This window comes from Nannobrachium achirus (genome assembly GCF_963921795.1).
Source record: "Nannobrachium achirus genome assembly, chromosome: 18".
Classification (NCBI taxonomy): domain Eukaryota; kingdom Metazoa; phylum Chordata; class Actinopteri; order Myctophiformes; family Myctophidae; genus Nannobrachium; species Nannobrachium achirus.
In genome coordinates, this window is record NC_137825.1 from 44,217,779 (window position 1) to 44,234,772 (window position 16,994).

The 16,994-nt window shown below is 44.2% G+C and overlaps 1 protein-coding gene and 1 pseudogene across 4 annotated transcripts in view; one reads left to right on the forward strand and one right to left on the reverse strand.

Annotated features, from left to right (window-relative positions):
- Window positions 1–14,379, forward strand: part of mpp2b (MAGUK p55 scaffold protein 2b) — a gene marked incomplete at both ends in the record, with an annotated part of 81,914 nt that extends 67,535 nt beyond the window's left edge. For all 3 annotated transcript variants that reach the window (XM_080748001.1, XM_080748002.1, XM_080748000.1), the window contains 5 exons: window positions 3,318–3,386; window positions 4,896–5,057; window positions 10,751–10,956; window positions 13,250–13,378; window positions 14,203–14,379. In XM_080748001.1, the coding sequence (XP_080604127.1) occupies window positions 3,318–3,386; window positions 4,896–5,057; window positions 10,751–10,956; window positions 13,250–13,378; window positions 14,203–14,379 (743 nt within the window). The remainder of the gene's footprint in view (window positions 1–3,317; window positions 3,387–4,895; window positions 5,058–10,750; window positions 10,957–13,249; window positions 13,379–14,202) is intronic.
- On the reverse strand, window positions 6,414–7,235 carry LOC308303806 (small ribosomal subunit protein uS5-like; annotated as a pseudogene). Its single transcript has one exon. The product of its transcript is annotated as a small ribosomal subunit protein uS5-like (transcript).
- Window positions 14,380–16,994: the final 2,615 nt, after the last annotated feature.

A 16,994-nucleotide genomic window follows, 5' to 3' on the forward strand; every position in this document is an offset into this window, starting at 1 on the left:
TTTTGGCAGGCCTTGATGGCATCATAATGACTGATTTTACACTTGGTTGTGTGCTGAAAATAGCAGATCTACAAGCTGCGACGCGTTGTGAGCTTGTAGATCTGCTATTTTCAGCGCGCAACACCTGAGAGTTTCGTTTTTATTTTGTTGACGGAATTGTCAATGTATGTAGTCTTAGTTTTAGTCATCTTATTTATACATTTAGTTAGTTAGTTTTAGTCAGAGAAAACAAAGTCGACAAACATTTTTCGTCATAGTTTTAGTCGACGAAATCAACCCTGAGGTGCAGTCATGATGAGCACCTGCAGCCACACACAGCACAGGGCCACTTGTGCCAGTTTAACACCGGCAAAACCTTGCCACAATACCCAACACTTCACGCACACCAGCGACAACAAAGGCAACGTCTGTTCCTCTTCACACACATGAGTGTGTGGTGGTTGGCAGGGTTATCCACCCCCCCACCGGTCTGTTACTCCAACACTCCATGAGTGCTGGAGAACTGGTAATGAGCAGTGCTGTAAAGTAACCAAGTCTGTTTAGTACTCAAGTACTGTACTCAAGTACAATCTTGAGGTAGTTTTACTTTGCTGGATTATTTCCAATTTTCGATACTTGTACTTCTACCCCACTATCCCAAAGGCAAATATTGTACTACTTTAGTTACTAGTTACTTTGTAGATTTTGATTATTATTACGAAAACACTTCAGAGTCAGACCTATACGCATACTTATATGTTTTTTTGGCACAACATCCTGCAAGGCCAAAAAAGCAGGCGTCATGTGTTTTTAACTAATATACCTGTATGAGCTATGGGATATCTGAATTTCCCCTTGGGGATTAATTAAGTATCTATCTATCTACTTTTGGTACAATAAGTATATTTTGATGCCAGCGCTTTTTTTTTTTTTTTCTTTTTTTTAAGATTTGTTTTTGGGCTTTTTTATGCCTTTATTCGATAGGACAGTAGACTGACAGGAAATGAGAGAGATGGGGAGTGACATGTGGCAAAGGTCGTCCGGATCGGGAATCGAACCGGCGACGCCAGCAGGCATCATAGCCTAGTATGTGGTATGCGCCTTGACCACCAGGCCAGCGGGCGCCCCGATGCCAGCGCTTTTGTACTTTTACTCAAGTGCATTTTGGATACTGAACTTGTGCTTGTAACAGACTATTCCTACAATAGGGTATTGAGACTCTTTCACTTGAGTAAACATGTGATGTACTTCTTCCATCACTGGAGACGGCAGGGTCATTAGCCCCCCCCCCCCCTCTGGTCTGTTACTCCATCAGTGAGCGCTGCTACAGAACTGGTAATGAGCATTGCGTCGCTGTCGGGTGAAAACCTTGTACGTCCAAAACCGTTAGTTTTTCCTTTATCATTTTAAAAAATGATTTAAACTAGTGAAAACAGCCGATCTACAAGCGCACAACGCCTCGCACCGCGAGGCGTTGTGTGCTTGTAGATCTGCTGTTTTCACTACTTTTGTGTGACGGCCTTGTATGACGAAGCAGGGCTTTACTTCCGTGAAAAAAACGTACACATTTGAAACTTGGAGATACGAGGTTTCTGCCCGACAGTGACGATTGCTGTGTGACTCAGACGGGACTGATCCAATCTGCTGGCTGTTGCAGCCGCCGGCCCTCGCGTTGAAAAAAAAAGAAAGAAACTGTCCCAGAGTAAGGAGATATGGGTGGAGGCGGGGCTGGTGATTGAGTGGCTGCGATTGGGTCTCCAAGGACAAAAGCTTATCAGAAAAAAAATCAGCTCGGCTCTTGATGAGATGCGGGAATAAAAAAAAGGCTTAATTGCGACAATTACCGTAGCTGAATGCCACCATTTGCACGATTTTGGATTCCATGATTATACGCGTTGTTGTCGCCGTATAGCGAGTAGAATTTCATTTTAAATGCCTGTCGTGGTTGCTCAAGGTCGACTTGTTGAAGTTAACTTTTTCAAACGGGCTTAGTTAAGCTATTAAAAAAAGAGGAGAAAAGGGTATTTTCATTTGGAATGCAACAGGCGCTATGAGATAATATTGTTTTCAGAATCATGAAAAGCAATAATTGTGCTGAAAATCCTGATTACACAACATTACATACAAAGTGCTTATCATTTCTGCATTTTATACTTAGGCTGTTCACTTTCAAACATGCACAAAATGTACATAGGACCCGCACACCATCTTCAACTTGCCAAAATTTTATTAGGAATGCAACGTTTCGGTCAAAGACCTTCTTCAGGCAAGGTCTTTGACCGAAACATTGCATTCCTAATAAATAAAAATAGTTATGTTGGCAAGTTGAAGATGGTGTGTTGACCCCCGCCTACGCACCCAACGCTAAGCTTTGATTAGGTGTGCATAAGACTCTGTTGCCTATACTTAGGCTATTCAAAAATAGGCCATCTACAGGCTGACGTTGCGATGACTTGTGAGCTTGTAGATCTGCTATTTTTTTTTAAACCATTTGAACCTTAATGTGAAAGATATTTACCCAATTAGAAACAACAATGTGGGACGTCAAGGTGAAAGTGGTTAAGGCCCCCCCTCCCCCCAGGCTGCTCGCGGGCACCATCACAGCAGTGGGGCAGGAACAGGTGGTGAGTCATCTCGGCCCCGTGTGCCCTTGTCTTCTGGTGAGGGGAGAAGATGACAGGCTCCAAACAAACAATACTGCCCTTGGGGTGGTGCTCGAAGGACACATCTGTCCACTCGCACACTCTCCACTCTCCACTCATAATATATCAGGTATGGTGGTGGGAATAGCACGGTACATTTAGAGGGGACACCTTTTTGGTCCGGGGTTTTTTGTGGTGTAGAAGTGATTTACGTGGGGATTTGTCACGGAATGACAGGAGCAGGTGTATTTCATCAGCGTCGCTCCGCTCGGCGTCGAGGAAACACGGAATTGCGGCGTGGCGCGTGCAGTATCAATTCCAACAGATCTCTGTGTTAAACTCAGACACTTAAGACGTTCTCTGCCATGTTTATCGTTTCCTTTTTGCCAGGCGGTCCTCCCCCGGAGACCACCCTTCCTGTCATATTGTAGTAGACAGCCAGACAATGACAGCCAGTCCCAGGTGTTCATTTGAAAGAATCGGTCCATTGGGTCACAGTGCCATCTAGTGCTGAAGGCCTTGTACTGCTCCTAATGGGATGTTTGATTTAGTATGAGCCGAGCTGAGGAGGCAACAGACCTTGCCTTGCCGGTACCGTATATCACTTTAACGGTGGGACTTTGTTGAAGTGGCTTGGCAAAGACGAGTGCCGCCACTCCGGCGTTTTATTGGCTCACGCTCCGCTGCCTCTCACAGGTCCGCTGTGCGCCGGGATGGGCGGCAAGAAGAAAAAGAAGATGATGTATCTGACGACCAAAAACGCAGGTACAGACAGTGCTTTATGCCCTACAGCACGCCTCCCCGGGTTCTCTCTGTGGGTTTTTGAGAATGTGATGTTTTTGTGTGACGTGCAGAGTGCAAAATATGCACGCACAGACAGACAGGGGGAGGGGAGGGAGAACACGCACACACACACTAGGGCATTCACAAATAGTGAGTTTTAGTATTCGAATTATTCAACCTCAAAGTATTTGAATAGTCGAATATTCGACAGGACTGGCCAAACTGTCAAATATTTAGTAAGCAAGAGGCGAACGTTGCGAGGCGTTGTGAGCATGTAGATCGGCTATTTTCACAATATTTTTCTACGGAACTCAGTCACATAATCCCAAGTGCTTGTCAGGGTGGGGGTCCCCAGTTCAAATATGTTTATTTTGGGGGTCACAGCCTAAAAGGGTTTGAGAACCCCTGGTATAGAGCATTCACACACACACACACACACACACACACACACACACAGATCAGTTTAGCATGTCATATACAGGAGGGTGGTTACCATGGTTACATATTGTCTCTATTTCGCTTTTCTGTATAATTTGTCTCTGTCAGGTGGAAACCTCGTATGTCCAAAACCGTTGCTTTTCAGGCGGAGAAAAGAATGTGTGTTCCACTGGATCCAATTGTAGTTATTATTCAAATTCAATCAAACATTTGCAAAAATAGCAGATCTACAAGCTCACAACAGCTTGTAGCTATTTTTGCTACTTTTGCGTGACACTGGTACCAGGAAGTGGGGCATTAAGTTATGAAAAAAAACGTAAAAAGTTGAACTATGGAGATATGAGGTTTCTGCCCGACAGCAAAGATATATGCAGAAAACATCAACTTATATTGAACAGGAGAGACTCTGAACTTCACTGTATTGTATTGTATCTTATTGCATTGTATTATTGCATATTAGGCTATTCTAGCCTGGAATAAATAAAAATAACAAAAACAAAAGATATCTACATACATGTATACAAATCATATCGTCGTTGTCGGGCAGAAACCTTGTATCTCCAAGTTTCAAATGTGTACGTTCTTTCGCAAAGTAAAGCCCTGCTTCATCATACAAGGCCGTCGCACAAAAGTAGTGAAAACAGCAGATCTACAAGCACACAACGCCTCGCGGTGCGAGGCGTTTTGTGCTTGTAGATCGTCTGTTTTCACTAGTTCAAATCATTTTTAAAATGATAAATGCAAAACGAACGGTTTTTGACATACATGGTTTTCACCCGACAACGACGATATCCATCTGGTATTATGTTATAATGTCATAATGTTTACATGTATGTAGATATCTTTAGTTTTTGTTCTTTTTATTAATTTCTTCTGTTCTTTCTACTTGCTTCCCCCCTCCTCTTTTTCTTTGTATGTGACAACAAAGCCGATTCTCTCATGATTCACTTATGATTATTTATTTTCCATTACTCACGAGACAAAAACATTTTCAATATCTTATAAAACTGGATGTAAATTTAAAAGAAATTAACATTGTAACGTGTGTTGTAGAATTCGATCGACATGAGCTGCGCATCTACGAGGAAGTGGCCAAAGTCCCGCCCTTCAGGAGGAAGACGCTGGTTCTGATTGGAGCACAGGGAGTGGGCCGTCGCAGCCTGAAGAACAAACTGCTGGTTTCAGACCCGCAGCGCTACGGCACCACCATCCCCTGTGAGTACCTCCTCCCTTACTTTGTTTGTACAGTATCCTGGTAAAGGGCAGGGGGTCCCCAAATTATTGTGGGGGGTCCCCAGATGATTAACGTAATGTGCAACACAACAGTAAACAAACCCAACATAAAGTTTAAGTGTATAGAGGGTATATGCACATTTCTAAAGTGACAATTTAACACCTTCCAAGCCCCGGCAGAACCCCCTGAACCCCGGTACTGCCGTGCAATCAGCGTTTTATTTATAAACATGTTTTAAAAAAGCAAAGCACGAAATCATAACAACACAATCGGATCGCTCCGTGCAAGCCAGCAAACGGAGTTTTTTTTGTTGGCCAACCTTATTTTGATGGTCTAGAAGGCAGATCTCCTCCGGTCATTAACATGGAGCGATACGGGGAAAACAGCGATAATAAACAGCACCCAAAAATACAATCCGTCTTCTGTGCACGCACATCGATCTAATCCAATGCAATCCATTCATTCCGAAGGCTTGATTTCGTCTGTCGTCTGATGGAAAAAGACGAGAGGGTGCGCTAGCCAGCCTGCTCCATACAGATAACAAGGGGCCGTAATGGCCGCTCATGGACCCAGTGGCAGAGCCAGCCGATGACGTCATCACGTTTCTGACGTGATCCCATTGCACAAGGTCTCTTAAAGAGACAGAGCACGGCCGGCAACTGTATTTTTCAAAAAATTATGATTAATTTCATAAATTACGGGAAAGTACGGGAATAGACGATCGGCTAATTGGTGGTCGAGGCAAGTACGGGCAAGTGCGGACAGCTTTGAAGGTGTTAAGGACTTAAATTAACAAATTAAACATTGGCAAAATTGTCAAATATTAGAGGCAGAAATTGTGAAAATAGCAGATCTACATGCTCACAACGCCTCGCAACGTGAGGCGTTGTGAGCATGTAGATATGGTATTTTCACTATAGAATTTTGTTATACAAAAAGTAATGCCTCAACTCTTAACCCTAACCCTTGTTATAAAAAAAGTAATGCCTCAACTCTTAGTGCTCGTCAGGGTGGGGGGTCCCCAGTTAAAATATGATTATTTTGAGGGTTGCGGCCTGAAAAGGTTGAGAACCACACCAAAGAGCGACAGTATAATAGCATAGCAACCTCGTCTGCACTAAGCATAAACAAATAACACACAATCACAGTGTGGTTATGACATCAACAGAAAACTCTGATATCAATGCAGGGTCAACAGTATTATCAGTACAATAGCCGCACCCTATAGTGCTTGTCTGACTTTATTATTCAAGAAAAAGTTTGGTGCGCCACTCCTCCCACAGTTTTTAATTTTTTTTACAGTGTTTCAGAATGTTTTATTCTGTAAAAGAACATATTTATGAGGGAGGGACAGGAGGTGTGGTCCTGGTGTGAGTCTTGGCCAGGTGGTCCGTGAACTCCTGGTAGGGAGACTTGGTGAACACCGTCTCCTTCCACAGGTCAGGGGTCAGGTAGCTGTAAGTCTTGCAGATGGCATCAAAGGTTGCCTTGGCAAAGTTGCCCAGCGTGGCGGTGCACCCCCTGGCAGACGTGTAGCAGTCGTCGATACCGGCCATCATGAGCAGCTTCTTGGGCACGGGCGCCGACACGATGCCGGTACCGCGCGGGGCGGGGATCAGACGCACCAGCACGGAGCCGCAGCGGCCCGTCACCTTGCAGGGCACCGTGTGGGGCTTGCCGATCCTGTTGCCCCAGTAGCCTCGCCTGACGGGCACGATGGACAGCTTGGCCAGGGTGATGGCGCCGCGGATGGCGGTCGCCACCTCCTTGGAGCACTTGACGCCCAGGCCCACGTGGCCGTTGTAGTCTCCGATGGCGACAAAGGCCTTGAACCTGGTGCGCTGTCCGGCTCTGGTCTGCTTCTGGACAGGCATGATCTTCAGCACCTCGTCCTTCAGAGCAGAGGCCAGGAAGAAGTCGATTATCTCAGACTCCTTGATAGGCAGAGAGTACAGGTAGATCTCTTCCAGGGACTTGATCTTCATGTCCTTGACCAGGCGGCCCAGTTTGGTGACTGGAACCCACTCCTTGTCCTCGGACTTGCCGCCCCGGGCTCCGCGGCCCCTGCCGCGGCCTCTGCCGCGTCCACGGCCGCGACCCCGTCCCCCGCCGCCGAAACCTCCGCGAAAACCTCCTCTACCACCGCCGTCGTCCGCCATTTGGTGATGTGTAAGATAGGAAGAAGCACACACACATTTTCCCCATTGACTTATACTAGAAGCTGGGCCGCCCTTCGGGCGGCCCAGCGTCTAGTCGGCGACCTGGCCAACTCGGGAACGATGTAAATAGGGAATGAATGCCCCGCCCTTTAATGCAAACCCCATTATACCTGTTGTCATAGGACCCGTTTTGACCATCTGTTTGCCTGTGTCCATTTATGGCCATATATGGAGATATCTGTAGCTGTCTGTCTGTTGGCGTCCATTTTATGTCCATATATGGAGATCACTGCAGATATAGTTCTGGGTCCATTTTATGCCCATATGCCCATATATGGAAATATCTGTTTATCTGCGTCCATTTTATGCCCATATATGAGATCTCTGTCGCTTTTTGTTTGTTTCTTCTTTAAGCAGAATACACAGCCTGCTTAAATCTGCATCATTCAAGTCATCCTCCCAGTCCCACGCTTTGTCGCTTGTCTTATGTTTGTCTTTGTCTCTTTTATTTTCTTTTTTGGAGCGGACCCCATGAATGCCCCACCCTTTAATGCAAACCCCAATATACCTGTTGTCATAGGACCCGTTTTGACCATCTGTTAGCCTTTGTCCCCACCCTTTAATGCAAACCCCAATATACCTGTTGTCATAGGACCCGTTTTGACCATCTGTTTGCCTTTGTCCCCTTATGCCCATATATGGAGATCTCTGCACACACAGTACCGGTTGCGGAAAACTCTGATGTCAGACATCAGCTCCGCATTCGGGGATTCATTTTATGCCCATATCTGGAGAACGCGCGTGCCGGTGGGAAGAACGGTTCTCGAGATTCACATACATACATACACATTCACAGAGATTTTTTGTTGACTCATGTGGCGTACGTGATGTCAGAGCCTTTTATGAAGTGATGTCACAATGAGTCAGCGCTTGTGCAGATTTCCTCCGGAACAGCCTGATGTCAACAATCAGCTCCGCATAAGGAGATTCCGAACGTTTTGCGCCGGTTCGAAAAAAACGTGCGCCGGGTCGGGTCGACGGGGATTCATTTTATGCCCATATCTGGAGAACGCGCGTGCCGGTGGGAAGAACGGTTCTCGAGATTCACATACATACATACACATTCACAGAGATTTTTTGTTGACTCATGTGGCGTACGTGATGTCAGAGCCTTTTATGAAGTGATGTCACAATGAGTCAGCGCTTGCGCCGATTTCCTCCGGAACAGCCTGATGTCAACAATCAGCTCCGCATAAGGAGATTCCGAACGTTTCGCGCCGGTTTCGGAAAACCGCGAGTCGGGTCGGGTCGAGGCCCGGCACTGCACTCCGCGCGGCGGCGGGGAACGCGCGTGCCGAATCTGAAGCCGGTGGGACGAACGGTTCTCGAGATAATATACCTGTTGTCATAGGACCCGTTTTGACCATCTGTTTGCCTTTGTCCCCTTATGCCCATATATGGAGATCTCTGCACACACAGTACCGGTTGCGGAAAACTCTGATGTCAGACATCAGCTCCGCATTCGGGGATTCATTTTATGCCCATATCTGGAGAACGCGCGTGCCGGTGGGAAGAACGGTTCTCGAGATTCACATACATACATACACATTCACAGAGATTTTTTGTTGACTCATGTGGCGTACGTGATGTCAGAGCCTTTTATGAAGTGATGTCACAATGAGTCAGCGCTTGTGCAGATTTCCTCCGGAACAGCTTGATGTCAACAATCAGCTCCGCATAAGGAGATTCCGAACGTTTTGCGCCGGTTCGAAAAAAACGTGCGCCGGGTCGGGTCGACCGGGATTCATTTTATGCCCATATCTGGAGAACGCGCGTGCCGGTGGGAAGAACGGTTCTCGAGATTCACATACATACATACACATTCACAGAGATTTTTTGTTGACTCATGTGGCGTACGTGATGTCAGAGCCTTTTATGAAGTGATGTCACAATGAGTCAGCGCTTGCGCCGATTTCCTCCGGAACAGCCTGATGTCAACAATCAGCTCCGCATAAGGAGATTCCGAACGTTTCGCGCCGGTTTCGGAAAACCGCGAGTCGGGTCGGGTCGAGGCCCGGCACTGCACTCCGCGCGGCGGCGGGGAACGCGCGTGCCGAATCTGAAGCCGGTGGGACGAACGGTTCTCGAGATACGCGGATTACAAACAAACAGACAGAGATTTGTCGCATTTATAGATAGATATCCATATCCATGATGAAGTCAGTATTGTGACGTTCATATATGGAGATCCAGGTGATGATAGTCACCTCCATATTATGGAAAGAGAGACACACAATTAAAAACTTTACTTTTCCCAAATATGGAGATGGACATCATAGACCATATGAGACTGACACAGTATGTCCATATATGGGCATTCCAAGATATGGGCTTAATATTGATGACATCAGGGATCTCCATATATAGGCATAAAAGGGGGACGCTCAAATAGGGACAAGGACTGACAGATACAGAGATATTTATTTGCAAGTGTGACTCGTGTCATGGCAACCACATTTGCCATTTCCAATTGCATCTTTCTAGTTATTGTCTAACCCTGTGGTTCTGTATTTGTCTGCATGTCTTTTAGTTCTACTGGATCTCTTATTGTGCACTAGTCCCTCCCTAACATTTTAGCCATGTTTTTATTTGTTGATGAAATTGTCAATATATTTAGTATTAAGGTTTTTCATTTATTTTTATTTCGTTTTCGTCAGTGAAACAAACATAGTTTATAACAGTAGTCAACGAACATAGTTTTAGTTGATGAAATGAACATTGCTCCTGACCTCGAGGCCAGCACCAGTGCAGCAGAAAGACTGCAAACATGACATACTTTGGTAGCTTCTGTGTATGTGTGGTCTCCTGCTGCCAGTGCACTTTAGCAAGGCACTATAGTGACCTTAGAGCGGGTCCCTGGGCGCTGCTCAGTGGCTTCCCACTGCTCCTAGTAGTTAGGATGGGTCAAATGCAGAGAACCAGCTTCCCAGAGGGGAAGGAATGGAGAATAACTCATATTTTATTGCCTTTAAATGGCTGTGTAAGAAGCGGGGGCAGGTCTGTAGCCAGTGAGCTACGTGATGAGGCAATATGCAGAATACAGACGAGCGCTAAAGGGCTAGAGGAGTTACTTTCTTCTTATGTCCTCCTTTGCTCGTCTCTTTTCTTCTTTACATTTTTTATTTCTCTCTTCTAAATACGGTATACATCCCTTTAAATTATTTTCCTTTGCTCTTTCTGTTGCTGCAGGAACCAGCATTTTTGCTGAGTCGGGCCGCAAAGTATTTTGATTCTGTAGGGCCAGGCTATATGCTATTTCTTCCTGTTTAGACACTGAACTGAAACTGAACTTAGAATTGAACTTAACCATATTTGTACAAAAAGAACACATTTCTAGCAGATGACAAATTATAAAAAAGACCCACAATGTCCTCATGATCTCTCAGGACTGTGTTTGAGACCAGATTCTCCCCCAAACAAATTGCGACATTTCCCTCCACTCTGTCACCCCTCAGTTACTTCCAGAAAACCCAAAGTGGACGAGAGGGATGGACAACAAATGTACTCGTTCATGAGTCGCAGTGAGATGGAGAGTGACATCAAGAACGGGCGTTTCCTGGAGCACGGCGACTACGATGGGAACCTGTATGGAACCAAGATCAACTCCATCCACGAGGTCATGGACACGGGGAAGATCTGCATCCTCGACGTCAACCCACAGGTGGGAAAAGATACTGTCCTGCCACTTAGGGCTGTCACAATTATGACATTTTACATGACGATTAATTGTCACTCAAATAATTGTGATTAACAATTTCATTGTGTATTTGTCGTTGAGAATTACATTTCTGGTTGGCTTTTAGGCTTTGGAGTTGCACATGGCAATCATGACACATAACTTAAATATACAAAGACATTACTGACATATTTGACAATTTTATACTTAAAAAGGAACATTGATAGTGGAAATAAATGATCTACAAGCTCACAACGCGTCGCGATGCGTCGCGTTGAGCTTGTAGATCTGCTATTTCCACTACTTTTTGAAAGTGTTTAACTATATTAACATTTCTCAACATGAAAACGATTATGACGATTATGCAAAATAATTGCGATTATTACATTATTACAGTTACATATCAAAACCTCGACCAGCTGTCCGTCAGTCCGCCAGTCTGTCTGTCACACGTCACACGTCACACTTTTGCCCTGCTCATATCTCCGTAACCGTTGCCCCGATCCATGCCAAATTTTGTACACACACTCCTTGTCTGCCAAACCACAACCACAATCAATTCTCACATGGCCCTCTTCTAGCGCCACTTATGAGGCCGATTCTTGCAAAACACATTTTTGGACACTGCTCCTACAAATTTTGCCCTAAAATCACGCAAATCGGTACACACTTGCTCTACACATGTAATTGTGACAGCCCTACTGCCATTTACATTACACCAACAGAAAAGATAGTGTCCTGCTGCCACTTATTGTACAACAGCAGCCTGCCTCTATTCCTGCCTTCTTTTCTTCCTTCCTTCCTTCCTTCATTCCTATCTTCCTCCTTTCCTCACTACCTTCTATCCTTCTTTTCTTTACTCTATTACTGTGTATATACAGTACTGTATACCTCGTATGCCATTATCACACATTTATCTCCGGTGTTATTCCAACTAAAGCATGCATAGTTCGTTTTGTAGCTCCAGAGGTATTTTCACTCTAAGCGCACGCACGCACGCACACGCGCGCGCACACACACACACACACACACACACACACACACACACACACACACACACACACACACACACACACACACACACACACACACACACACACACACACACACACACACACACACCTTCCTATTGGTATTCCCATGCTTCCCACTTGAACCCCAGCATGCCTATTCTGGGGCGAACATTTGTCAAAAGTAGCATCCATGTACAGTATGTCGTGTAGTATTGTTGGTGAAGAGATTTGTTGGAGATTGAAAAAAAAGCATAAAATTCAGTTTTTCTAAGAATAAAGGGTTCAAGTGGCTAAACCTGAAACAGTACACATTCACATGCAGTCCAGGCTCTGGTGTTGTGATTGTGTAACGACCTGGGGAATGTAAGCAATCCAATATCTACAGTAGGAGCTTCCCTAGTAATGGCACTATGGAGCAGACCAAGTTTTATCTGTGAGACTGTTGCCTCCATGGGCAAACAGTTTAACTTCAAGGCCACTTCCAGTGTTTCCCCTATATTTGTATTCAGCAGCGGTGCCCTGCCTGCCACTGTTGAAATATGACCACCCTGCTGAATTTTTATGTACATTTTTAGACAGAGTACAAAGTGACTCTAAGCTACTGTACTCTGTCTGTAGCTTACTTTTTAGATGAATAATTCTTCCTCCAAACCACAAGTAGCTGGCACAATCAGAATGATGACACTGAAGTTAGAGACATTTACATCACTTTTATCTGAATAATAATGACTAATAGTCAGATAAATCCAATAACTCAAGACGATACTGCTGCTATTAATTCACCCTCTGGGAATGGTAATTGCACCCATATTTTAGCCGTATTGCATTGCTTTTTTTCTTGGTGCATTGAAGGATTGCACTCTCCCACAGTAATAAGGAAAAGTAAAAAACAACACCTTTTTACACTTTGTTAATTTTTAAAGATTTGTTTTTTTGGGCTTTTTATGCTTTTATTTGATAGTATAGTAGACTGACAGGAAATGGGGAGAGAGATAGGGAGTGACATGTGGCAAAGGTCGTCCGGATCGGGAATCGAACCGGCGAGGCGGCGATGGCAGCAGGCATCATAGCCTACCTAGTATGTGGTATGCACCTGGACCACTAGGCCAGCGGGCGCCCCCACACTTTGTTAATCTTAAACTAAAATTGGTATTATTAAAGGGGAGATATAATGGACTGAAGCTAAGTTACCTAACTTTGTGTGCATAGTTTATAATAAAATGTTCTTTATGTCTATTGGTGTGGTATTATGTTCTTCTCTCTAGGCCCTCAAAGTCCTGCGTACGTCTGAGTTCCTGCCTTACGTGGTGTTCATCGAAGCGCCAGATTTCGAGGTTCTCAAAGCCATGAACAGGTCAGCCATTGAGATGGGAGTGGTCACAAAACAGTTAACGGTAAGTGTGCGTCAATTGGTTACAATGGGGGAAGAAAAACATCCATTCAATCCTCTTTCTGAATGTATCATTACTCAAAGTGCTACCGGTAAAGTGTGTAATCAAGAGTGACACATCACAGCTGGAATACAGAATATATTGAAGATAAAACGCGTAACCAGGAAACCGCATTCAGGCCAATTACGGTGTAATTTTGCTTCAGCTGTGCACCAATTTCCATGTTGACAGCCCCTTCTGCTCAATTCTCTACTGATTGCATCCGTTTTCAGACAATCAACTCTACTGTTATCCACATATCCCCCATTGGGACTCTGCCATTAGGACCCTTTAAGCTTCATTTAGACTCTGCCGTACAGTTTTATCTGCTGTTGTCGACAAATGACACCTGGGAACAACAGAATATAAATCAGGTGCTTACACTTTCAAATTGGCTATAATTTTCCAAATTTTCAAAACAAAAATTTGTATTTTTATGCTGTTTTTTTCTTTCTTTTTTGTTTTATGACTTATTTTCCTTCAACTCATATTGTTTACGTGATTGGGTAACATTATTAGTATTATTATTACAGTATACATTTTTATAGTCTCTAGACTATAAGACTAAACTAGTCTTGCTTTTCCTTCACCATTTGTGTTTTATTATGTTTATTATTACTATATTCTAGGTTTTATTACCTTTATTAGTTGATTGATTACATTTTGTATTGATGGTTTTATTCTAAAAGCACCGCGCTCACCTTGTTTTGGAAAGGTGTTATACAAATAAAGATTATTATTATTATCATCACAACATGATTATTATCTCACTGAAATGCTCCCGTCAGGACTCTGAGCTGAAGAGGACGGTGGACGAGAGCGAGCGGATCCAGCGGGCGTACGGACACTACTTTGACCTCTGCATTGTCAACGACGGCCTGGAGGTGGCCTTCCGCAGCCTGCGGGTGGCGCTGGACAAACTGTCCACCGAGCAGCAGTGGGTGCCTGTCAGCTGGGTCTTCTAGAGGTCTAGCGAGATGTCGCCAGGAAAAGGGGGAAAAGGAAGGGGGGGCCAGAGGTCAAAGGTTGTAGGAAGAGACGGTACGGGTCAGGGACGTGCTGGGCCCCTGATTCAGCCCGGGAAAAAGAGTTGGAGAGGCCCTCATTTTTCTTTTTTTAAGTTATATTTCGTCGTTGTCGGGTGGAAACCTTGTATGTCCAAAACCGTTTGTTTTGCATTTATCATTTTTAAAATGATAAATGCGGTGCAATGCGGTGCGAGGCGTTGTGTGCTTGTAGATCTGCTGTTTTCACTACTTTCGTCCGGCCTTGTATGATGAAGCAGGGCTTTGCTTTGCGAAAAAATGTATACATTTGAAACTTGGAGATACAAGGTTTCCGCCCGACAGTGACGATTTACTTTGTTGGCCGCACAGCCCCCAAAATGGAACGAAGGCCGAAATTTTATTTAATTTTTTTTCCTAATGGCCGGCCGTTCGGGAGTTGTCCCGCTTTTCCCAATGGCCAGCACGTCTCTGGTACGGGTCCTCGGTAGACCAGGGTTGGTTAACTGAGCTTTGCGGGTGGTCTTTAGAGCGCAGCACAGGGTTAGTTTAGCTAGCCCGGTTACTAGTCGTCGGTTGCTTGAGGAGACGGGGCCAGTCCTCATAATTTAGTGCAGCGGTTCCCAAATATGTCATTTTATTTATTTTTTATTTAGACCCATTTAGTCCCGTTTAAATATGTCTTTATACCTTCAATCTGGGATGGCATCGGTGTCATTCTAAATGTTGATAAATCATAAAAGGTTTTTTTCAGAAAACTGTTAGGAAGGCGCTTTTAGAATCGGCCTCCGGTCTAAATGGACCCCTATATTGCTCTGAGACTGAGAGTGTACAAATGGAACCAGCCTTACGGGTCCATTTAGTTCCATTTGTACACTCTCAGAATTACAGACCGGTAAAAGTGAATTCGGAACCCCCTCAAGGAACCCTGAGGGGTCCTTGGACCCCACGTTGAGAACCACTGATTCAGTGCAACGGACCAGCCTTGCATAGCGTCGTTGTCGGATGGAAACCTGTCCAAAACCATTCGTTTTTATCATTTAAAAAAAATGAACTAAACTAGTGAAAACAGCCGATCTACAAGCACACAACGCCTCGCACCGCGAGGCGTTGTGTGCTTGTAGATCTGCTGTTTTCACTAGTTTTGTGCGACGGCCTTGTCTGATGAAGCAGGGCTTTACTTCGCAAAAGAAACGTACAAATTTGAAACTTGGAGATACGAGGTTTCTGCCCGACAGTGACGACAGAGTGGTGTGTATAAACCTTTAGATCAACTCTGTCACCCATGATGTCAAGATTTATTTCATTTATATATATTTAAAAAAAAGAATCAATGCTATATTTGGTAATCATTCAGTAGGCTTCAGAGCTGCCGCTTCGAACCCACCAGAAAAGCATCGGCGCACTCGCTTTATTGGGCGCACGCACGGGTTTGTCTGCGACTGATCTCGCCGAACCCGACCACAGCTTCCATGTCAGGTCGATATAATTCAATGAGAACGCGCGCACACTTTTTCTTCCGCCCAGAGCAGAACACAAATCTTCACATGCGCGAGTGTAGCGTTTGTGGGCGGCCAGTGAGAACGAACGGCTGCATTCATTAACATGCAGGGGAAGAGAATCAGCGTCTGTGACTCGGTGTGCTTATGCTTGCACGCATGGTGGGTTTCGAGCGTGAGTTGAATGAGATATAGTGTGAGCAGTTGTGCTGAGTGTACTGTATATTACTATGAGTGTGGAAGTAGGGTGGTGTATGCAGTGTTGGGGAAGTTATTTTGAAAGCGTAACTTGTACAGTTACAAGTAACTCACCATGGCAGTAACTTGATCAAGTTAAAGTTATACCCCTGGAGAAATGTAACTTATAAAGTGTCAAGTTACATAGAAAAAGTAACTTGAGTTACTTTTTTTTTCAGCATTAAATTGAGACTGTACATTTGGTGTACATGAAACAAAATATTATATCCTACAAAAAAAGTCACATGCCAACAGAAATATGCCTCTCAACTGAGTTTTATGTTTTATTTCAAAAAGGTTGTCATTTTCTTTAGTAAACATCTGTGTTCCTAATATAAAGTTAAAAAAAAACTAACTTCGCTTGTAACTTCTTGTAACTCGTAACTTGAGCCAAAAATGACCCAAAAAGTATCTCGGTTACTTGACGAGTTACAGAAATATGAATGTAACTCAGTTACCAGCAAGTTACACCAAATTTAACCTAGTTACGTAACTCGGTTACATGTAACTTTAACTTCCCCAACACTGGGTGTATGTTTTTTTCACACTGGGCTTTGCTGAGGGTTTAGGCCGGGATACCATCATCAGTCTACCACCAGGAGATCTTATGTAGCCTTCCCAAATCTTCACGTAGTGTAATGTTTACATTGGATTGGTAGTCTAAAGACAAACGGTCTAAAGAGAGGTACCAAATGTCATATTTATATTACGATATGTATATTTATTTATATTTTACTGTTCGAACATACAATATGACTGTGTATATGTATGTGTTGTGTGTATATATGTATATGAATGTGTATATATATACACATACACACACAAACACTATTTAAATTA